This window comes from Vigna angularis, chromosome 2 (assembly GCF_016808095.1).
Source record: "Vigna angularis cultivar LongXiaoDou No.4 chromosome 2, ASM1680809v1, whole genome shotgun sequence".
Lineage (NCBI taxonomy): Eukaryota > Viridiplantae > Streptophyta > Magnoliopsida > Fabales > Fabaceae > Vigna > Vigna angularis.
In genome coordinates, this window is record NC_068971.1 from 10,411,898 (window position 1) to 10,436,757 (window position 24,860).

At 39.5% G+C, this 24,860-nt stretch overlaps 1 protein-coding gene across 2 annotated transcripts; it reads left to right on the forward strand.

The window, feature by feature from the left end:
- The first annotated feature begins 2,377 nt into the window (after nucleotides 1-2,377).
- LOC108329342 (uncharacterized) lies at nucleotides 2,378-22,927 on the forward strand. Of its 2 annotated transcripts, none has more exons than XM_017563512.2 (13): nucleotides 2,378-2,736; nucleotides 8,324-8,496; nucleotides 8,604-8,707; nucleotides 9,221-9,301; nucleotides 9,594-9,697; nucleotides 9,783-9,869; nucleotides 17,942-18,144; nucleotides 18,427-18,628; nucleotides 18,715-18,765; nucleotides 18,851-18,949; nucleotides 19,040-19,099; nucleotides 19,324-19,448; nucleotides 21,572-22,927. In XM_017563512.2, the coding sequence occupies exons 1-13, from the start codon at nucleotides 2,536-2,538 to the stop codon at nucleotides 22,710-22,712; spliced, it is 2,631 nt and encodes an 876-aa protein (XP_017419001.1). In that variant the 5' UTR covers nucleotides 2,378-2,535; the 3' UTR covers nucleotides 22,713-22,927. The 2 variants fall into 2 exon arrangements, with proteins under 2 accessions (XP_017419001.1, XP_017419002.1); XM_017563513.2 differs by having other exon boundaries at nucleotides 2,379-2,736; nucleotides 19,327-19,448.
- The last annotated feature ends 1,933 nt before the right edge of the window (nucleotides 22,928-24,860 follow it).

Below are 24,860 nucleotides of genomic sequence, written 5' to 3' on the forward strand. Positions count from 1 at the left end.
CATTCTCGCTTAAGCGAGAATGACTTTTAAGGTAATGGCTTCCTGGACAAGTCTAGCTTAAGCGAAATCATTCTAGCTTGGGCGAAATGTTGCAGGATTTTCTCTTCTCTCTTAGTTTACCTGAAATGTATACAAACTAGGGATCAAATGATTTCCTTTTACTCAACAACTCAGAAACATGTGATTACATTTCATCTTTCTTAGATTGAGGAAAATTGATACAAATGTACTCAATTTAAAACATAAGTGCTAAAATTTCATATGAAAATTAACTACTTTTTTGCACTTATAAGTTATCTACTTGGACACTCCTTTTGTCGCCTTCATTTTCATGCTTTCCAACTCGCACATGAGTGTTTGAAGTCATTTTTGTTTCACTTAGTCATCCACCTTATATGCTTTCTTTAATACATCCCTTAGTTCTTTTTAAAGATTTGACAATTGCAATCTTTTCAAAACTGGACTCATCAACAACCTGATACAATATGTATAGGGTTGTCTTGTCCTTCACGTATGCTACTTTCAATGCATTCAACTGATCAAATAAACCAATTATTAGTGTTTGCTGCTCTTCGTGACCATTTTCCACCACCTCCCAATTGTCTTGGGAACCAATAAGAGCATTCATTTGGAGACTCCAATCATCATAGTTAATCGCCTTTGTCAACTAGGGTAGGGACACATTATTTGTAAGTATAATCAACTCACTCTCTCCTTATAAAACACTCAAGCTCTCTCTAGCTCTATTTTTATTTCCACGTGGACATTCAAACTAACTAGCTCTGATACTACTTTGTAAACAACAAACCTCTTTTATGAAAAAACCTCTTGTTGTTGTTGTGTTATTTATGTATCAACAATACAATTTATAGACCTATATTATTGTCACTGTTATACTTAAAACAAACCTAATACAACAAATACATTAATTATCTATAATAACTAATATATTAGCTACCCATAACAACTAATACATTTAAGTTTATTCTAAATCTAACACAACCTATGTAACCATAGTTAAGAGTGTCTCTGTAACTACCATCGTTACCATCATTAGGGTCATCACCTTTTCGTCTGCTACTACCAGTGAAAGAAAGTTGCAATGAAGAGAAAAAAACATAGTTATAGTGAGAAGGAAGACAAGTACTCTCAAGAGAAAAAAACTGTGCTTGCTACCTATCGCAAACCTTTTATATTTCTAATAATAGGAGCAACTTCTTTATAGCATGACAAAATACAATTTTTTAGCAGTTTAGAATGAAAAACATAATTAATTCATTATTATTTATACATAGATAAACATGTATCTACCAAAATGTTGAATAAATGTTTATGCATGGTAAAATTTAAGGTGTATATTCACATAACACAACAAAAACACTATTGGGGTGCTTTTTCTTTTTAAATTGCCAAAATGAAAGGAAAAAAATTATAAAAGTGTTTAAGTTATACTAATGTAATATGACTTTAGAAAAATAATTCTTTGACACACTTAAATCCTTTATATTTATTTGACATTATTCTTTCTTATTTTTAACTTTCTTATTTCTTGAAAAAATATAAAAATTTATATTTTTATGACTATTTTACCCTTATACTCTGTGTCAAATGAATGTAAAAGTATGTCATTGTAATATTATTCCATAACTTTATTGTGAAGAAAGATGTTAAGATAACATAACTTTAATTCAAAAAAATTTTAAAATTGAAGTTGTACTAAATTAATAGGATTTTAGTAAAGCATTTTAAACTCAAATTATGTCAACTTAATACAATTTTTACAAAAATTAAATTAAAATCATGCTAACTTTAACCCAATTTTATTTTAAAATGCACTAAACTAAAGCATGACTTCAACTTTAAAAATTACATTAAATTAAAATCATATTACTTTTGACACGACTTATTCACTTTTATAATTTTAGTAATTTTAAAAAAAATTGAACCATTTTATATTTTGTCCACATAAAACATTTTGTATCGCAAGCAATATAAACACTTTATGGTTTTTTAAATATTAAAATCAAATTAATAAACAAAAACGAAACAACTACAAAAATTAAAAAATATATATTCTTAATGGAATGAAATCAATTTTAAGATTTTATGTTAAAAATAATTTCAGTTCAAATCGAACCAAACTCTATTTTGTATTTAATAATATTATTCAATAGTATATATTGTAAAGCCACGAATTCACTAACTTTTAATTAAAAAAATCTGATAACACATAAAAAAAAAGAAACTTAGAAATGGTAAAATATATATTAAAAGAGTTTAAATTATTTTTAATAAAAAATTAAAAGGTGTTAAAATACTTTTAATCGAAAACTAATTTTACCTACAGAACGTAAAACAGAGAGGGAGATAAAGAAAAAAGTTACAAAGCTTTCAAGGGAAGCTTGTTGTCTGTTTCAAAAGGAAACCCTCACCAATCGCTTCGCTGCATTTCACACTCTTTATACTTCTCAGTGCTGAAGAGGACAAAGAAATTCAATTCTGGAAGTTCCAGTGAACTAGGGTTTCGACGCGGCCATGGAAGAGGAGAAGGTGGGAACCCCGTCGTCAGCGTCGAGAGGTAACAATGGCAGTGATCAATGTCCGGCGAGTGTAAGCCCTAGAGCGCGCATTGTCTCCGTTGCCTCCAACATTGCCTCGCAGCCTCTTCACAACTCTGATCCTCGTGTTTGGGGCGTTCTCACTGCCATCTCCAACAATGCCCGCAAAAGGCACCAGGTTTCCCCATTTTTTCCTGTTTTACTCTTTCTTTCTTCATCCAAAAGTTTATTATGTACAAGCTTCCAGTGTTGTGCTGTTTTGGCTCTATTTAACTTAAGTTTCTTGAGTTCAAGGATAATTGAATATGAATGCTTAGTTTTTTCGTGATTATATGTTGTTAGTTTAAATTATTTACTTATTTTTCTGATAACTAATATTTCGGGGGAAAGTGATTGGTCAGCTTCTTCTATCCCAATCATGGTTTTTTCTTCCCATATACAAACACAACGTCTTGTTGAAGAGATTGAAACCCAGTTAACGAGAGTTTTTGTACTTGTGGGAATTAGCGACTGATATTTTGTCAGTAGTCTTTGTTTTATTAAAACACAATGGATAAATATTTGTTTATATTTGAATTGTGAAGGACGGATGGAATAATTATTATTTGTTGTTGTGTAATCCGGAGTAGTAGTTTTGTCGTATTTTAGGAAGACAACGGTGAAGTAGTTTTAAAGGTTTCTTGATCTTGAGATTTTTATATTGTTATTTGGAATGCTAGAAAGAAAGGGAATGGGAAAACCCTTCTTAAATGAAAAAGAATGAATTGTTGGCTAACTTTGGGTTATAAAATGTCGTTTTACCCTTTTTATTTAATGATTTATGATTTTAGAATTTAAAATGGTTGCACTAGTTGGATTTTTGTTATTATATCTGTTGGAAGTCCCACATCGACTAGAGATAAGGCCAATTCATAGTTTATAAGTGGGTGCAAACCTCACCCTACAAGCCGGTTTTGTGGGGTTGAGTTAGGCTTAAAGTCCATTTCTAACATGGTATCAGTGGTTAGAGCCTATCCTAGCGATAGTTTGTTGGGCATATTGTTCCACCCGCTATCGGGCCGCTATCGGACCACCCATTAAAAATGTCTAATCCCATGCTCGAGATGTATATACCTCGGCGTGAGGGGGTGTGTTGGAAGTCCCACATCGACTAGAGATAAGACCAATTCATAGTTTATAATTGGGTGCAAACCTCACCCTACAAGCCAGTTTTGTGGGGTTGAGTTAGGTTTAAAGTCCGCTTCTAACAATATCGAAGGTGAGGTTAATATGTATATGTTGTTGACTTGTTTTTTATAACAATAATATTGGGGACTTGTTCATTATTGTTAGAATTATGAATTCTGTAGTGCTGTATGTGTTGTATGTGAGTGTGTGTGAGTTGTGTATTAGCTGGATGAGTGGTGTGTGAGGTGTGTCCCATTCTCTTAATCCTATAAATATAGGATTAAGGAGAAGGGTGTAACCAAGTGAAGTTATTCAATATACATTTCAATTTCACATGGTATCAGAGCAGGTTCTCTGATCTACCTCTAGGGTCTCTGCTGTCTGCCGGCGGTCGGCCGCCATGGCCGCCGGCAGCCCCTACAGTTTCCGGTGACAGCCCTCAAATTCCATTTTCTCTTCTTCTCTGTGCACCAGTCCAGACTGAGTGTGCCACTGCAGTCGCCGCCACTTTCCGCTGCCATCGCTGCTGACTCCGTCGCCGCCGTCGCTGCCGCCGCCGCCGCCGCCGCCGGTTACCGTCACAGTTTCGACGGGTGACCAGCGGATCTGGACCGTCTCCTTGAGCGACGGCCACCCCTGCCGGAGACAGGACCAGAATCCTCCGAACGCGCCGCCAGGGAGCTCTTCTTTCCGGCTAGTCCGCCGCTGGCCGCCGGCGGCCGTCACCGTTTCGACCGGTGACCATCGGATCTGGAGCGTCTCCTCGAGCGACGGCCAACCCCGCCGGAGACAACACCAGATTCCTCTGAACGCGCCTCCACGCGCCTCCTCTTTCCGGCAGATCTCGGACGCGTATAGCCACGCGCCGCCTTGTCGCCGGCCACCGTCACCGTTCCGACCAGCGACCACTGGATCTGGTTCGCCTCTTCACGCGACGACCAACCCCACCGGTGCCGGCGACCGAAACCTCCGCACCAGCTGTCACGCGCCGCTTCTTCTCGGCCAGTCTCGGCCGCGTGTTCTGCACGCGCCGCCTTCCCGCTGCCGGAGTTTCACCGCGACACCTCCATAACCGTCGTCGAAGCTCCCTCTCTCTGTTTCGACCATCAGAGCAGCCATTGCTGCCATCTTCGTCTCCACCGTTGATGTCCCGCGCCATTTCTGCTGTCCTGCGCCATTTCTGCTGTCTGGCGCCGTTTCTCCGTTGTCCAGGCGCCGGTTGCTGCTGTCCGGGTACCGTTTTCCGCTGTCCAGCCACTGTTTGCCTCTGTCCGCGCCGTCTGCCGCTGTCCAGGTGCCGTTTCCACTGTCCGGCGCCGTTTCCGCTGTCCGGCACCGTTTTGCCGTTGTCCAAGCGAAGTTGGCTGCTGTTTGGTGCTAGAGTTAGCACAGTTGCCGCTGTTCGGTGCTAGAGTTAGCCCGATCTTCTTGCACTATTTGCTGCTGTTCGGCACAGCCGTTGTTCGGTGCTAGAGTTAGCTCGATCTTCTTGTGATACACTGCAACGTATCACCACTTAGGAGTTGTCCAACAAAGAATTTTGGACCTTCAATTTGGATCTTTGATGCCTCTGTTTCAGCATTGTAGCTTAATCTTGTGTTTTGTTTTAGTGGTCCAGCAACCGTGATATTCCACATTTCCGCCGTTCACACTAAGGGGGAATACGTTTCCAAGACACTGCAAGTCACATGTATATGGGTGTAGTCCCTGCAGTTTTGTAGATTTCAGCTAGTACTGTTGATCCCGTCACCCAGCCATCATTGATGAGGATTTAGTGTAGTCCCTGCAGTTTTGTAGCTCTTAGCTTTCAGCTACCACTGTTGATCCCGTCACTCATCCATCATTGATTGGAGAATCAGTCCTTGCAGTTTGTCATTGGACACCAATGCTTTCCTTCATCCACTTTTGAAGTTGAAGTTTCACAAGCTGCTGTTGTCCATCTATGTTTGCCTCACACTCTTGAAGACAAATCATCTAGTTCAACACCGAGTTCATCTATTCCAAGCTTAGTACATACAATATGTATGCTCTAGCTTGAGGGGGAGTGTTAGAATTATTGTATTTGTATTTAGATGTGAGTTGTGAGTGTGCTTGTATGTGAGTGTGTGTGAGGTGTGTACCACTCACTTACTCCTATAAGTATAGGATTAAGTGAAGGGATGTAAATGTAAGAGAACCATTTTCATTCAATACAATACCATTTTCACAAGGAGTAAGTACCATTCTAGTCTCTGCCGGCGGCCGGTTGCCAAGGCCGCCGGCAGCCCCTATAGTTTCAGTTGGCAGTCCCTCAAATTTCAGTGGGCATTTCTCTTTTTCTTAAATCTGTGCGACAGTGGGCACCAGTCCAGACCCAGCCAGCCACTGCTGTCGCCTCCTCTTTCCGCAGCCGTCGCTACTAACTCCGTCACCGCCGGCCGCCGCTGCCGCCGCCGTCGCCACCGCCGGCCACCGTCACAGTTTCGACCGGTGACCAGCAGATCTGGAGCGTCTCCTTGAGCGACGGCCAACCCCGCCGGAGACAAGACCAGAATCCTCCGAACGCGCCGCCGCGAGCGCCAAATAAGTCCGCCGTCGACCACCGTCCGCCGCCGGCCACCGTCGCAAATTCGACCGGTGACCAGCGGATCTGGATCGCCTCCTCGAGCGCGACCTAACCCCGGTGGTCGCCGTCTCTGTATCCGATCAACGCGCCTCCACGCGCCGCCTGTCTCCGGCTCAACTCGGACGCGTACTGTTCACGCGCCGCTGTCCCGCTGTCGGAATCACACTTCGCCGATGCCGGTTGTCTCGCCGGAGCTTCCTCTCTCTGTTCTGACCCTCCATAGCTTCCATCTTCTTTGGTCTTCACAGAATCTCCATCTCCTCTTTCCGGATCTCTTTCCGGATCAAGGCCGTGAGCTTCTTTCTTGTTGGCAGTGTTGGACGAAGCTCCTAGAGAGGAAGAAGATTCCTCCAAGAAAATAAGTGTGCTCCTCTCATTGGGCGTGCTGCAGCCTCCCACTACTTGGCAAAGTACTCTTCTTTAATGTCCATGTTCCATGTGGCAGCTGGACTTTTCTAAGGACCTGCCGGACATTACCATTTTGACCGTGAGTGCTTTCAAAAATGTGGCAGCCACTTTCTTTCTCAAAATTAAAAATCACACATTTCTCCGTAATGCTATTGCTGCCCACATGGAAAATGCTGCTGCCTTCCTTGCTGCACCAAGGCCGTGACCATGTGCTTCCAGCATTTGCGTGAATCCAAGCTCAACCGTTAAAGTGAGCTGCTGCCCACCGTGAAGTGCTGGACCTCCCTCTCTTTCTCTTCAGACCTTTCAGAGTTGCTGCCATTTTCATCTGCCGCTGTCCAGCCACCATCTGCACTGCTTCCAACCACTGTAGGCCACTCATTTCCCCATCAATCAGTGATGGCAATTTAAGTCCCTGCAGGCCCCATCAGTCAGTGCTAGATGGCCGTCCCTGTAAGTCCCCATCATCTCGTCAGTTAGTGATGGCAGTCCCTGTAGTTTTATCGCTTCAGCCACTACAGGCCCCATCAGAAAGTGATGACAATTTAGTTCCTACAGTGAGGGGGAGTATCGTTCCAAGACAACACTGCAAAGGAAATCTCATGTGTTTGAAGACTTCCCAAGTTGAAGTTTCTTAATGCTTGTATTTTTTAGTGCTTGTATTTGCAATTTGGTTGATTGATGTTATTTCCATTTGAGTATGTTTATTCCAAGCTTGGCTCATACGATATGTATGATCCAGCTTGAGGGGGAGTGTTAGAATTATGAATTCTGTAGTGCTGTATGTGTTGTATGTGAGTGTGTGTGAGTTGTGTATTAGCTGGATGAGTGGTGTGTGAGGTGTGTCCCATTCTCTTAATCCTATAAATATAGGATTAAGGAGAAGGGTGTAACCAAGTGAAGTTATTCAATATACATTTCAATTTCACAATTATTTTGGGTAAATGTAGTCTACATTGAGTCCTTTAAGGTGTTAGTTGTGTCGACTTCAAACAAAAACCATACGAAGGGACGTGGTTAAAAACATGAAACAAAGGTTATCCTAAGGAATTTTTTGTTACTTTGTTTAGACTCTGAGCTCTATTGATGTCCTTTATAATGTCAATTTAGTGTGAAATTCTGTTGCTCCTGTATGAGGGTGAGCCTTGGCACAATGGTTAGGCTGCTGCCTTCTGACTTAAACGTCATGCATGGGTGTCAAATAATTTTTCTGCTAGTCTGAGTAGGCTGTGTATATCTTTCCACCCCAGACGGCCAGACCCCACTAGATGAGGATTGCGTTTGTTGCTCCTTTACAATAGTCAACTAAAAATTTACTACTGATCATCCAAACTACTTGTTAAGGGAAATGTTAGGCAATTAGGTACAATCAATCAGTGACATTTCAATTTCAGCACTTGACCCAGACCCACAAACATCCGTGATTTCAAATTTACAAACTTTCTAATCAAATTGTGCATGGCAGTTTATTCCTACTTGTTTTCTCTGTGACCAATGTTACTAACTGGCACTTTCTTTTATTTTCAATTTTTGGGTTTAAGTATTCATTTCTCTTTTGATTTTTTTTCATAAACGGTTGCAACAGGGAATTAACATTATATTAAGTGCTGATGAACACTGCTTGGGGCGATTGGTAGAGGATGTGCGTTTCCAGATTGATTCCAATTCTGTTAGTGCAAATCATTGCCGAATATACAGGATGAAGGTTACTAATGAGAATATGGAGAATGCCACATCAATACTCTTGAAAGATACAAGGTATTGATTTCTTTTTGGAACTTGAGGTCTACCCATCATTTAATAGGAATTAAAGAGCTTCTCCCCGTTATTTCTTCATATTCTGATTTTTGTAAGACTTTATTCAGCACAAATGGAACTTACCTAAACTGGGAGAAATTGAAAAAGAATGGTGCTGCGGTGAAAGTCTGCCATGGTGATATTATATCATTTGCTGCTCCTCCGCAGCATGGTATTGTAATTTTGAATTCCGTACCATAGCCTAATATTTCAATTTTTTATTTCTGTTCCTCCTGTTCTCACTGTAGTTGTAGAACTTGTTTTTTTACCAGTTAATGTTGAGGCTCTGTTCTCTATATTCCATTACCTTTTTTTTTTCTCATTTCCTTTAATTGTGAAAGTATATACAAATTTTACATAATATTTGAGCAGATGTATGTTTAGTGCTACTTGGTTGCAAATTGTCATTGGAAAAGTTAGTATAATTCTGATTAGTTATCACTTTTATGATTTCATATGTATTTGTGAAAATAAATAAAATAGAACATTGTCCCATATAAAGATTTTTATTAGTGCACGACAACTTTTGTTATTTCTGCTTTTGCTTATGAACCTTTATTTTAAAGTTGAACAGCTACTGTAATTATTTGTTATAAATTTGACATATTGCTGCTTTTGAGAGTATATTATTGCCTTCTGTATTTTGTTCTATTTCAAATTATCATAATTTGGTCTTATCATGCAGATCTGGCATTTGCTTTTGTATATCGAGATGTGCTTGTGTCTAGCCCAGTGCCAGATAATGCAGTTGTTAAACGAAAAGCAGGTAGTGTAATAATGAGCAGCAGCTCATATATTTACCTTTTTTTTTGTCATTCTTGAATTCTGCTCTGATTTTTGTGTAAGTAGAATCAAGCTTGTAAATTTGTGTTGATTTAAAGTTTTATGCGTGTGCTGACATTCATAATTTCCTTTGCACATGATTGACTCTTTGCAAATTACCTCATTTTATTGATGATTAGAATATATAATATATTGATTTGATATTTAATTTTATTTCACTTTCTAATACATTTTTCTTTTCTTCTGTCTTCAATTCTCTTTTGTTTCATGTGTAGAGGATTTTATTTCTGAAAACAAGAGATTGAAAGGTTTAGGCATCGGTGCTCCTGAGGGTCCCATATCTCTAGATGATTTTCGAAGCCTTCAAAGATCAAACACGGTATGTTAATTTAGAAGGATTGCATATTAGTTGGTTTTGTGAACTTTTTTTCTTTCTTTAATCGTACCCAATATCTTCCTGACAGGAATTGAGAAAGCAATTGGAGAATCAAGTGGTTACAATTGATACTTTGCGTAGTGACAACCGTACAGCTGTTGAACGCCATGAGAGTGTATGTAAATCATTGTTGAACTTGCTGGGACAACACCTAGATTAAGCTGGTGTTCCTAAAAATACTTAAACTTAATCCTTAATTTTACAAATGATGTAAAAAGGACAGATTATGTTATATACTTACGATAATTAGAGCCACTGATAATTATCCTTGTATCTTCCCTTGTGGTAATTTAATTTCTTGGAAAAGCAAGAAACAATATGTGATTGTCGGATTAAGTGCAGAAGTGGAACATTAATCCATATGAGCTTATCTTGCTCTAATAGTTACTCAAAGAACAGTGATTTAGACAGATTGTTCTTAGGACACTTATTTGTGATAGCTAGGCAACATCACACATTGCCTAAAACTAGTATTCCAGAAAAGGATCATACATTGAGATTGACTTCCATTTCATTAGAGCCAAGACTTTGCTAGGAGACATCATGTTAGGTACCTGGGTTGGGAACCTAACAAGAACACACTCAGAAGATAGAAAGAACAATGAAAGAATGAATTTCTGTATTGAAATTGAGAACAAAGTACACTGATAGCGCTAATGGAGCCCCTCTTAGCCCTAACGGAGGCCTAATCCCCCTCTTCTGGCCAAAGTCCAGATTTACAAAATAATACTCAATGATGCCCCTGACAACATAACATGGTCTTATTTATACAATTTCTCCCTCTAATAGCCTAAAATACTTTCCCGCTCTTTACTTTTATCCTAAACCCATTACCCATTATACCCTGCCACCCCATATCCTAACATTACACCCCGCTGCAGAACAACCTTGTCCTCAAGGTTGGAAATGGGAGGCTTGATCTCATGGATCCTCTTCATCATCGTGTTACCATATGGAGGAAACCTACTGGCTATGCCCTCCAATTCAAATCAGGAGGCTTGGGTGGTGGCAAATCCTCCTCCAATGATTTCCACTCTTCATCACGGGGAGGGTATTGTAAAAGATGGAACAGTGAAAGAGACAGTTTCACCGAACGGTAAAGGAAGCTTGAACCGAACGGTCGAGGACCTATGCACCGAACGGTAGAGTACTGATGCACCGAAATGTAGAGGACGCTCACCATAGTTAATTTTCCCCAGTCTAGAGTTACTTCTCCTCCTCGTTCTGCTACCGTTCGTCCTATAATGGTCAATACCATTCGGTCCCCTATCAGATCGTGCAGCTTCATCGTTTTTGGATGAATAGGGCCTCTAGCCAGATCTAATTCAATCTCAGCTCCTTCACTCTCCTCCTCTTCATCCTCCGCCAACCTAACCATCCGTCGACTCCTTTCTGGGCAATATTGGCCTGGACCGAACGGTCCCCAACACCTGAAACACCTTTCCTCCTTTCTCCGTTTCAGGAATTCTGTGTAAGGCAGATTTCGAGTGTTCCATACTTACCCCACACTCTCGGCGACTTTCGATCGGCCTGGTTGATTGAAGTTGCACCACTCGGCTACTCTCAATCGGCCTGGGTTATAACTATTGGCCTCATACTGCTCGGCAACACTTGCTCGGCCTGGGTTATAGCGACTGTCCTCGGACCGTGTCACCTCACCGCTCGTTCGTCTCCCAGACCACTGGTATTCTATGGCCTCGGACTGCTAAGCCACTCCCCATCGGCATGGGCTATAGCACTTGACCTCAGACCGTTCGACAACTCTTGATCTGCCTGGTTTATAGCTGTGAGAAATGGAGAGGATTAGGAGAAAATATCCCCTTGTGTTTTGAATACACTAAGGGTAGTTTTATTTATAGTGAAACATAAGGGCCAATGCCCTTAATACAGAATGGGCTAAGCCCAACTAACAGAAAATAAATCCTTAACATCTAACACTCCCCCTCAAGCTGGAGTATATAAATCATATGTTCCAAGCTTGTTACAAAGATAATCAATTCTAGGTCCTCGTAAGGACTTAGTGAATATGTCTGCCAACTGGTTGCTTGAGTTAACAAACTCAGTCTTGATGTCTCCGGATATGATCTTTTCTCGAATAAAGTGACAATCAACTTCAATGTGCTTGGTTCTCTCATGAAAGACAGGGTTAGAGCTGATATGGAGAGCAGCTTGATTATCACATATAAGTGTCATTTGAGTGACATCTCCAAATTTCAATTCACTGAGTAATTGTTTAAGCCACACAAGCTCGCAAGTAGCTGATGCCATAGCTCTATATTCTGCTTCTGCGCTGGACCTTGCCACAACACTTTGCTTCTTACTTTTCCATGATATTAGGTTGCCACCAACAGAGACACAATATCCAGAAGTAGATCTCCTATCAGACGGGGAACCAGCCCAGTCAGCATCTGAATAACAAACGATTTTTGTATCGTTGTTAGGACCATATAGCAAACCTTTTCCAGGTGATCCTTTAATATACTTCAGTATGCGAACAACCGCATCCCAATGGTCTTCACATGGGGAGTTTAGGAATTGACTCACAACGCTAACTGCGAAGGAAATGTCAGGACGTGTAACAGTAAGATAGTTTAATTTGCCAACTAGTCTTCTGTACCGTTCAGGATCTGAGAAAGGCTCCCCCTGATTTGGTAGGAGTTTGATGTTAGGATCCATAGGTGTCTCAACAGATTTAGAGTTCATTAACCCTGTTTCCTCCAAGATGTCTAACGCATACTTCCTCTGAGATATGACAATACCGGTGTTGGATTGTGCTACTTCAATACCCAAAAAATACCGGAGTTTGCCAAGATCTTTGGTTTGAAAATGATGGCAAAGGTGTTGTTTCATCTTAGAGATGCCAAGATAGTCACTTCCTATGAGAACAATATCATCGACATACACTATTAAGTAGATACATCCAGCATTTGAGTGGCGATAGAACACTGAATGATCCGCTTCACTGCGAGACATACCAAATTGTTGAACAACACAGCTAAATTTACCAAACCAGGCCCGAGGAGATTGTTTTAAGCCATATAAGGATTTGCGAAGACGACATACCAATCCAGATGACTCCCCCTGAGCAACAAAGCCAGGCGGTTGCTCCATATAAATTTCTTCATGCAAATCACCATTAAGGAAAGCATTTTTGACATCAAGTTGGTGAAGAGGCCATTGGCGAAGAGCGGCCATGGCAATGAATAGGCGAACAGAGGTCATTTTTGCCACTGGAGAAAAGGTATCACCATAATCCAAACCAAAAATCTGTGTGTAGCCTTTGGCAACCAATCGAGCTTTGAGACGATCAATAGTGCCATCAGGACCAACCTTGATAGCATACACCCACCTGCAACCAACAACAGACTTTCCAGATGGTAATTGGACAAGCTCCCAAGTTCCACTTTTCTGTAAAGCACTTAATTCATCCAGCATAGCTTGACGCCAGCCAGGATGAGTTAAGGCGTCACCCACAGAGTGGGGAATGGACACAGAAGAAATGGATGAGAGACATGTATAAAAAGATGGTGACAATCTGTGGTAACTAAGAACAGTATAATGGGGAGAAGTGTTACGGGTAGAGCGTATACCTTTACGAAGGGCAATGGGCAGGTCAGACTCATTTGCTGGAGCCGGAGGAGACACAGGAACCGGCACTGGAAGTGAGTCATGAGGGAGACGATTGCGACGACTATACACCTGAAGGGGTGGTGGTGAAGGACGATCCTGTGGTGAATGAGAGTCCAAAGAAGGAGGAGACAAAATGGGTGGAGCATCACTAGGAGAATCACAGAAAATAGGAATATCAACAGTAACAGGTGGAGGTTCAAAACTCGAAGATAGATGTGAAAAGTAGAAAGAAGATTCATCAAAAGTAACATCAGCAGAGATAAAATGACGATTGAGGGAAGGGGAAAAACACTTATAGCCCTTTTGTGACCGTGGAAATCCTAAGAAGACACATTTGTGAGACCTAGGAGATAACTTATCAAGACCAGGACTAAAATCATGAACAAAACAAGTAGACCCAAAAACTCTAAGAGGTAAAGGATGTAGAGGATCTTGAGGAAACAAGATAGAATGAGGGATTTTGTTATCTAAGACGGAAGATGGCATGCGGTTTATAAGATAACATGCCGTGAGAACGGCGTCACCCCAAAAACGTGAGGGTACTTGACCATGAATTAGAAGAGTACGAGTTGTCTCAATAAGGTGTCTATTCTTGCGCTCAGCCACCCCATTTTGTTGAGGGGTATAAGCACATGAGGTTTGGTGAAGAATACCATGAGAAGCCATAAAATGTGTAAACGATTGAGAAAGGTATTCACGACCATTATCACTACGTAGAGTTCGAATAGAAACCCCAAACTGTGTTTTTATTTCATTGAAAAATAATTGGAACTACGAGTATGCTTTCCTAACTGACAAGACTCGCACGACAAACTTGATAATTGTGACAATCTCGGGACAAGTTGTTGTAGTTTGGCAAGACTAGGATGACCTAACTGAGCATGAAGAAGGGATGGTGACTCCATGATTACGCCAACATGTGGAGAAGGGCGGAGATGGTATAGGCCATGAGACTCACATCCTGTGCCAATCATGTGTTTCGAACTCCGGTCCTGCAACCAAACAGAATCTTTAGTAAATGAGATAACACAATTAAGGGTACGAGTTAGACGACTTATGGACAATAAGTTGAAAGGAGACCCGGGAACATAAAGTACATGATCAATGGATATGGACGGAAAAATATCAACAGTACCAACACCATGAGATGAGACTCTAGACCCATCAGCCATTGTTACCGAGGGTAAGTTATCCGGACATGACAAAGAAGAAAATAAGGACTTGTTACCAGTGATATGATCGGTGGCGCCTGAGTCAAGGACCCAAGATCCGAGGGAGTGAAAGTGAGTCAGACCAACAAAAGGTGTACCTGTACGTGCAACAGATGCAGATGTAGTGGAACTAGAGTGCTGACGATCCTCATACCATCTGAGAAATTCGTTAAAGATTGCAGGTTTTTCTACGGTATTAGATGAAGTAGGAGGGTCTCCAGATGGTTCAGAATTGGCCATTGCTACAGGTCGAGGAGGTCGTCCATGAAGTGCATAACATTGATCAATTTTGTGGCCTAACTTGCCACAGTGGTCACATTTTGTAACACGTCCTTTATTTTGCCTGCGAGGCCGACTTCGATCATTACGTTGGATAGCCATAACTGAGGAGTCATCAATATGAGGAGATGTCTCAGTGACTGGTTTGCTCGGTATACGCAGAAGAGCTGAACAAGTAGAAGTAAAGTTGGGTATGACAGGAGAACCCAAAATCTGATCACGGACATGAGAGATATCATCAGAGAGTCCGTATAAAGCCAACAACATGAAGAACTTTGATCGTTGTTCCAGTTCTTCAGCAGGAGTGGGAGCAGGAGGTAATATATCATTAAAATCATGAAGAAGGGCATGAATTTTACCCAAATATTCGGCCATGGGACCATGATTGCGTGGACCAATAACAGTTAATAGGTCCTGACAAACACCATACAGGCGTTGAGTGTCATTTGTGTACAACAACTTCGCCTGTGCCCAAACTTCTGAACATGTTTCATATGATCGAAACATTTGTTTCAACGAGGAGTGAATGGTGGATTTTATGACAATGCATAGCTGAGCATCAATTTTCATCCAGCGGGAAGTGTCATCCGTTGTAGCAGTAGTCACATCTTGAGTAAGGTGATCTAAGTACCCTTGACTCTTCAACCAAAGTTTGATGTCAGACGCCCATGTTGCATGATTTGTGCCATCTAACTTGTCAATAGACAAGTGTACATTCACATAATTGGTGTATATTGAAGGATCAGAAGAAGAGCCACCAACATAAGTGTTCGTAGAAGAGGAAGATGCCATGGAGAAGGAGAAACCCTAAAAATCCAAAGTGCTCCGATTGACGCAACGATCACAGATCCAGAAAGAGGACGAGGAGGCGATCACGGCGGTCCAGATCGGCGACGGAACTCTCCGGCGACGCGCCGTCACGCGCGGTGGGAAGCGGTGGCTCCGGCGATTCTGGCGGCGGCGCGTGGAGGCGCGTGACTGGTCCGTTGGCTGTGATATTTGTACCACGGTGGTCGCCCGGGCGAGACGATGCCGATGATGTGGTCGTCGGTCAATTCTGGAACTCCGGCGGCGGCGGAGGCGGCGACAGCGGCAGCCACAGTGGCGCGGCGGCGGTGATGAGTTGTGCCGGAAACTAGAGTTGGCTGGACCTAATCCTATGCTCTAGATACCATGTGAGAAATGGAGAGGATTAGGAGAAAATATCCCCTTGTGTTTTGAATACACTAAGGGTAGTTTTATTTATAGTGAAACATAAGGGCCAATGCCCTTAATACAGAATGGGCTAAGCCCAACTAACAGAAAATAAATCCTTAACATCTAACAATAGCGATTGGCCTCGGACCGTGTCACCTCACCGCTCGTTCGTCCCTTGGACAACTGGTCTTCTATGGCCTCAGACTGCTCAGTCACTCCCGATCAGCATGGGCTATAGCACTTGTCCTCGGACTGTTCGGCGACTCTCTGGAACTCCTCAACATCCCTTACGATTTGCATCGCCACCATCCATTCCTGCAGGTCATGCTGTCAGACTTGATTCCGGATGTCCTCTTTCAATCCCGCAAGAAAATATCCTAACAGCTGCTTCTTCCGACACCCTCTTCGTTCAACCCTCCAATATCTTGAAGTATTGTCCATACTCGTCCACTGTCCCTGTCTATCTCAATGCCGTCAACCGCTCAACAATGGTTCCAAACCTTATCACCAGGGCTTCCTTCAAACCATCCCATGAATGATTCTTGGCTTTCTCCTTCCAAGCTCTGAACCAGTAGCCAGCGCTCCCCTCCATGCTCACATACGCCAATCGTACCTTCTCCTCTTCCGCTACTCCTTGTAATTCGAAGAATCGCTCTGCCCAATTGATCTAGTTCAATGGATCTAATCCTTCGAACACGGGCAACTCCACCCTCTTCCTCCAATTGAACTGCTCACCTTCTACGCCCCCAATTTCGTCCTCCCTTCTCGTTTTCCTATTGGCGTTCACAGGCTCTTGATTGTGGTCAGACTGTTCCCCTTGAGTGCAGTGTCGTCCCCCCAATAATCGCAGCACTTCTTGAAGATCTTGGCGGATGGCCGCTAAATCTTGTCTCAATGTCGCGGTTTCGACCCTCAATCCGTCTATTGCAACCTCCACCGCATCTAGCCGGCTCTCTACCACGTTCAGGCGTCCCTCATTTCTTCCCTCCATCTCACCGTTCTCTCTCTAAAGAATCCGGCAGGTCGGACCAATTTGTTAGGTACCTGGGTTGGAAACCTAACAAGAACACACTCAAAAGATAGAAAGAACAATGAAAGAATGAGTTTCTATATTGAAATTGAGAACAAAGTACACTGATAGCGCTAATGGAGGCCTAATCCCCCTCGTAGTCCTAACGGAAGCCTAATCCCCCTCTTTTGGCCAAAGTCTAGATTTACAAAAGTAATACTCAATGATGCCCCTGACAACATAACAGGGTCTTATTTATACAATTTCTCCCTCAAATAGCCTAACAAACTTTCCCTGACATCACCATTTTGTTAATTCCAATTATCAAATTGGCAAATGTTTCCATGAAATCATTGAGAGGTCCCCATCCGCGAGGTAGTTATATATGTAGCAAGCTCGATACATGATCTGTATACTCCTTTGTTGAGGGGGAATGTTAAAAGTAATGTACTCATAATAATAATATAAATAGAACAGATTGCTTGTGACTTAATTCATTGCGTATTTTTGTAACTATCCTTTGTATTTATGATTTCTCGGAAAGAAAAATGTGTTCTGTTCATGATTCAAACCCAGAATTCATCACGAGTCCTCATTTTCTCTCTTTCTCACAATTTTAATTTAATTTTTTTAAAGATCCCCCTGCCCTCCCCAACTTATTCATGATGCTCTATCTATCTAAGCCACTGAATTTTTTACTTTGACTTTACCTTGTCTAAAAGAAATTCAGATGTGATGTAAATCAACTATATCTGCATTTTGTCGATTCTAAAAGAAATGTTTGATCTATATTTCACCTTAATTATTCACATGGTCTATAATTTACAGTGTCTTATCTATTTTATGATTCATATTATATAGGAAATAAAATCAGTCAAAGAATCAGTTGCAAAATGTTACCTTGACCAATTAAAAGAATTACAGCAAACGGTCGATCTCAAACAGAAGGAATTGGGGGATCTCAACAAAGCTTGTGCTGAACAAAGACATGCCCTGGAAGACCTTAATGAAAGGCTTAGTGCTTCTACACAGTCGTGTGCTGAAGCAAATTCAATAATAAGTAGGTATGGATTAGTTAATTCGTCTGTACTTCTGTACCTTATAATATCATTTTTGTTTTAATGTTTCTTTTAATTATTGCTTTAAGTTGTTCATGTTGATTTAGTTTCAGCTGTTCCTTGGTTGATTGGTGTTTTATGTTACATAGTGAATTGACAATACAGATATGGTTTCCCCTAGTTATTCCTGTCATAGTAATCTATACAATGAATTGGGCTGGATCTAAGTTCTAAAAGTTGTATTATTTATGCTGACAGTATAGTAACTATCTCTTTGTCGTTGTGTAGTCAAAAGGTAAACATAGCTGAACTGAAGGAACAATTAGATGATGAGCGGACTCAACGAAAGGAAGAGCGAGAAAAGGCTGCAGCTGATCTAAAAGCTGCTGTTCATAAAGCCCAGTCTGAGGCTGAAGAGGAATTAAAACGCCTCTCTGATGCTGCCTTAAGAAGAGAAAGAGAGCTACAGGAAGCAATAAATAAGCTTCAGGTTTGAAAGTTTTGATGCTAAATTTGTAAGAAACTTCTCCCTTTGTACTATTAGAAGCTTACGTTCTTTCTCAATATATGTTGTAGGAGTCAGAGAGAGAAATGTCTTTGCTGGCTGAAACCTTGAGGTCCAAGCTGGTATTGTTTCAATTTTGGTCCTGTTAGTTGAAGACCGTTTTTTTCACTGTATAAATTTCCTCTTTATATTCCTTTTCTTTTGCAGGAGGATACTAGGCAAAAGTTGGTTGTATCTGATAATAAAGTTCGCCAATTGGAAACCCTAGTACATGAAGAGAAACTAGCCGCTGAAAATGAAGTGAAGGTAATCGGATAATCTTATATAGATTATTGTGTTACTTTATCATATTTTGCTTGATATCAAGCTGAAAATAAATTTTAATTCATGGAGCAGAAAGTAGAACATGAACAACAGGAAACAAGAAGATTAAGGAAAGAGCTTGAGAGCGAAAAGGTAGATATATGTGAAACATATAAGTGAATACAAAGTTGACTTTATCTGACTATTACTAATACTGCTCTTCATCCAAAGGAAGAAAGATTTATAGTTTATATGCTTCTTTGTTTTCTAATTGGGTGTTTTTGTGTTCTATATCTTATCCTCTTTCTTTAAGCTCCCTTTTTTCCTGCGGGTCAAATTTCCTTATTTGAAGCCGAGGTTTTTGTTGATGTTGTTAGCAGGCAGCACGAGAAGAAGCATGGGCTAAAGTTTCTGTTCTTGAGCTTGAGATAAATGCTGCAATGAGAGATCTTGATTTTGAAAGGCGGAGGTTAAAAGGTGCTAGGGAAAGACTAATGCTTCGGTAAGACTAGATTTGATGTTGATTATAATCATTGAACATTTGTGATTTGAAAAGTTGGGGATTTGATGTTGATTATAATAATTGGACATTTGTGATTTGAAAAGTAGGTAGAATCCCCAACATAGACTACACTGACTACACTTGCATAGTAGACTTCTAAATTTGGCCCATCTCATAGGATTTGGTCCTGATTCACATGGGTTAGGGTCAAAAAAGCCCACAGAGCCAAAAAAAGCCTTTATTGAAAAAGTCCACAGGACCAAAATATCCACAAAGCCTTATAAGTTAGGATCAATCCATGTATCTTTCTTTTTAGCGTGAAAACAATATAGTAATAAACTATTATCATTATAAGTTTGTATATTTAACAAAAACGAATATTAACATTAAGTGTAACTGAGAAACAACATAAAAAACGAGGTTTATCCACGGCTTCCAATTTATCCTCATTGCCCTTGTAAATATTTGGAGAACATATTAATAACTCAAATAGTAGTCCTTCAGGAGGACAAAAGAAAATAAACAACTAAAGCTGCAACCAATCATCAAATATGTTTGAGATATAACTATTTTCCTTATCCAATGGAACTAAGCAGTTATGTTTACTGATATCTTTGAACATTAAAAACCAAAAAGATTTTGTGTCTGGCAGTTTATAGAGAAGAGAGCATTCTATCAAGTAAAGCTTCAGCAGAACTAAGCTAATCAATCAAGATACAAATTTCTCTTAAGAGACTTCTATAGATAATTTTAAGCAATCACAGGCCACTAACAATAAAATGGGCCTAAGTGCAACAACCCTCCCACTAATACTTTAAAGCCAACCAAAAAATAAACTTCCAAACACGCTGCTGTGCTGCTTACAAATCTAACTCAGATTGCAAAATCTAAGAGACAATAAAACAACCTCAAACTATCCTTAACAAAACAAACCCAAGGACAGGCAACTATATTGTCAAATCTCTTCCTGATGTAGTCTTAGTAAGTTTTTTGTTTTTTTTTTGTTGTAAACATAACATCATATAAAGAGAGAAAAGACAGTTTATGTAGAAGAATATTAGAGTTTATGATATTCAGAACATTGAATTTTGTAATTAAAATTTGAAACACTGAAATTGTAGTACTGTAATAGCGAAGTGGTGAAATTAGATTCGACGATTTAAATAAAGATTGATTATGTGGTGGAGGTAATATATGACTTCATCCTATTTCTTCTAAAAAGTTTGTGTATCTGATGTCAACTTATTGGATATTAGAGGCAATAATGTTAGCAGGTTTCGCTTTTAAAAGGAGATGGTGGTACGAATTAATTTAGTTTTAAGGCTAGCCCCACCCAATCCTATCCCAACCCACTTTACATGGGGTTTAAGGGGTTGGGGCTTTAGAAAAGCCCCCCATTGAATGGGCTAAAAATATAGGGTTTAGTTTCAGAGGGGACCAGGGCTAACCCATGGGTCAAGGGTTCAAATGACACCTCTACTGCATAGAATATCAGAGGATATTTGTGTTATAACAATTATCCCTTTATGCAGATTAAATTAGATAGGAACTTTCTAATGAGATCTTCACAAGGATCATGTATACTAGGATTTTATAAATATTACTCTGATGGATCTTAACTAACTCTTAAACTGATCTAAAAGTAAAATGAGACAAAATGGATGTAGAAACATGTTCAGCAAGAGTTGGAGTATCCAAAAGTTTAGGGAGCCTTGTTTAAAAGATATTTTTGGAGTATTTGTTGCTTATAAAACTTTTTCTATTGCCATCTCTGTAGAGAATGTCTGTAAAAGAACGTTTGTGACTAAGTTGATGGCTTTGACTGCAAAAGAAGGAATTTTGTTGCTAATTGTGTTACTTTGATTTGAATATATACTACTCAGCAACGTTATTTATATTGAGAATGTGGATACTGGTGTCCATAAGTACGTATTGTCATTCATATCGATTTGATTTCAACTGAATTTTACAAGTCCTAGCTGGTTATTGTACTACTGAATCATAGTATGTGAAGTCTATGTTGACAGTTATGCTTTGGTAATGCATCATGTACACCTCTTGCATTCTTCATAATGATTGTAGATTTCTAGATTTTGCAGCTGAAGCTCTCTGATGCCTTGCAGGGAAACACAGCTTCGATCATTTTATTCCACTACTGAAGAGATACAAGTTCTGTTTGCTAAGCAACAGGAACAATTGAAATCTATGCAAAGAACTCTTGAAGATGAAGAAAATTATGACAATACTTCTGCAGAAATGGATGGAATCATTGGTGGAACCTCGGGCAGAGAAAAAGATGATGGATACCATAGCCAAAATGATGCCAAGACAGGGTCAACTACTTCTGCACAAAAGGTCAACATAGATCAGGTTGAAACATCAAGCAATGACGCAAGTGTCACTGAGAAGCATGACTGTGATATAAGAAGTGAAGAATGTCAAAATACACAAGAGGCAGAGTTCACCAGCGCTGCCCATGAACATAGTGTCAGAGGTGGCTATGGTTATAAAATCGATGGTATTGGCACAGACAATGTATTGGAGAAAGATACTGCTGTAGGCACTGAAAAAGTTCTTGAAACGGAAAGTCCTATAAACCAGGGTGAACAGAATATTGATTTGAACAAGTGTTTAGGTGGGGACACAATGCAAATTGATGATGATGATAACAATGTACAAGAAACTGAGGAGCTTGCTCACATACCTTCTCGTGAAGGTTTGCATCACCATCAATCGAATAATCCTTTAGACACTCAGAAGACCATTGACGATACTGAAGTTGAAGGCACAATCACAACAGCAGACCTTTTAACTTCTGAAGTTGCTGGTAGTTGGGCTTGCAGTACAGCCCCTTCCATGCATGAAGAAAATGAATCTCTAAGAAGCAGAGATACTAATGAAGGTTCAGGAGCATTGCATGATTCAAACGTCGTGGTGGCTGAGAGTCAGACTACACTTTCTGATGCTGCAGTTGCCAGACAAAATGCACGTCGAGAACTAAGTGAGATGATTGGCATTGTTGCTCCTGATTTGAGGGAGCAATTTGGAGGTTCTGCATACGATTGTGACCAAGAGAGAAAAGACGGAGGCTGTTCATCTGACTCGGATACTGAGAGTTGTAGCAACACTAGCATGGATAACGTAGCGGATGCAAAGGGTGGATCGATATCTGATGACGAAACTCAGGTTAGTTACCATGATGAGGAGGATAAAAAGCAGGGTGATACAATGGATGAAGATGATGAAGACACCCAAGAAGATTGATTTTCCTGCGTTGTTGGAGATTGTACATAGTTATTCTGGTATGTATTAGTTGTATAGATACCGAAGGAATCTCCTGTATTTTTTGCAATTTCCCTAGCTCCCTACCCCCTTCCTTTGTAATTATATTAAGGCATGTTTTTGCATTCAATTAATGAAAAATTATTAAATGCGATTTTGCTTCATTAAATGGAAATAGTTTGATAAAAAAGTATGAAGTTGCTAGTTAATACATGCTTCAAGTAGTCCATCTAGGGAAATGACATACCATTTTGATTTTTATCTATACAAGCATGTTAAAGTGTCAGTCTGTCGAATTTGACTATAACTTATTTACTGAAAAATTTACCATGTGTGCCTGGTATATGAAACTCTGGTTCGCCGAGCTAATAACATAAATGTTAATATATTACCACTTTGCCATATTGTCGTTATAATATGTATTTTATGGATATGTTGTAGAAATAAAAGGTGGAATATGACCATTATATATCATAAAATTTGTTCGTTGTCTGATATTAGGAAGGAAATAGAAGTGCTGAAATGGATTCGTTATGATGTTTGGTATATAGTAAGATAAAAGAATAGAAATTGATAATGTATTGGACAAATAAAAATATTCCCTTGTATTATGCATTTTTCAGCTTAAAAGTTCTTGCCCTAATTCTTGTGGTAAGTGAGAGAAATACTAGAACGGAAATCTTGAAAGGGGCAAAAGACAGGAATTCAGTGTAAATGCAAAAATAGGGAAGAACTTAGGATTTGTAATGTATAGGCGATCATTAGAACGCATTTCCCCACTATTAATATAAGACTTGTTTGATTTAGAATTAATGGAGGAGCTTGAGACTTTAAGTGCTTAAATGAACTGTTCGATTTCTTAGTCATATTTTTTATACTCTGCATTCATATAATTTAGCAAATATTCGTGTTCTAAGCTGTTTTAGACTTTCAGAAGATCACAGTCCGTTATCTGATAAAACTTTAGGAACGTGTTAACGTCAAATCAAAGGACAGTCTAGAATATGGACCTCGTGGTTTGTAGGTTAGAAATATATGCCCGAATATCTGTGCTCGAATATATCTTAGTTTTATCATATAAAAAATTATACGTAAATAACATTAGTAATGTGCATATAATAATTTATTTGGAACCTAAGATTAAACATTCTCAAAAGAAAGTGTCACGAGATAAGAATCGGTCTGATATTATTCTCGAATTTACTAAAAGTTTGATCATGCACGTAAGATCTCTATAATACTTCCAAAATTGTTAGAATAGATGGTATAATAAGTTAAGAGATATGTAAAAGCAAGATTGTAAGGTGATGGCAGATACAGTGGTGCATGAGAGAGTCCAGTCTCTGTAACAATCTGTGGGAAAATGAATTGAATTCATAGAGCTATAATTGTACACGTTTAAAAATGTGACGATGATGATGGTAATAGAAGACGATGGAAGCTAAGTGATGTTGATGATGATGAGAATGTGTACCAATTTTGAAGGCAATCAATGCCACTGGATAATTGAGTGGCAGAGAGTAAGATCATAGATTTCTCATTTGAATGCAAGGCAAATTGTGATGGTGAGGTGGACCACACACATATACATACATATACATATATATATATATATATATATATATATATATATATATATATATATATATATATATATATATATATATATATATATATATATATATATGGAGTTTTGATGGTGAGAAATGAATGTGCAAACAGTAAATGCATAAATAGTGCATGTGAAACTACACCTCTTCAACTTGTGATTTATTCCACTGATATTCTGTTAACTTTATTTTATTGCTTTTTGTGCATTTCCCCCATGCAATATTACTTTACCAAACCCAAAAATATTTTAATTTGATAATTGTTTATGGGATACTTTAGGGTAACTGAAATTTCTAACTACTGTTTTCTTAGTTCCCCTGAAAAACAAGGGTAATAAAAAGATCATGTCCACATACTTCAAGAGTTTAATTTATATAAAAATAAATTTAGAATTATGATAGGTTAACAAATTTTTTAACAATTTTTTGACAATAGACTATATGTCATTATTTTATTGACTAATATATTTGAAAGAGACCAATCACAGGTTATCACATAGGTATTGTAAAAAATTGTTTA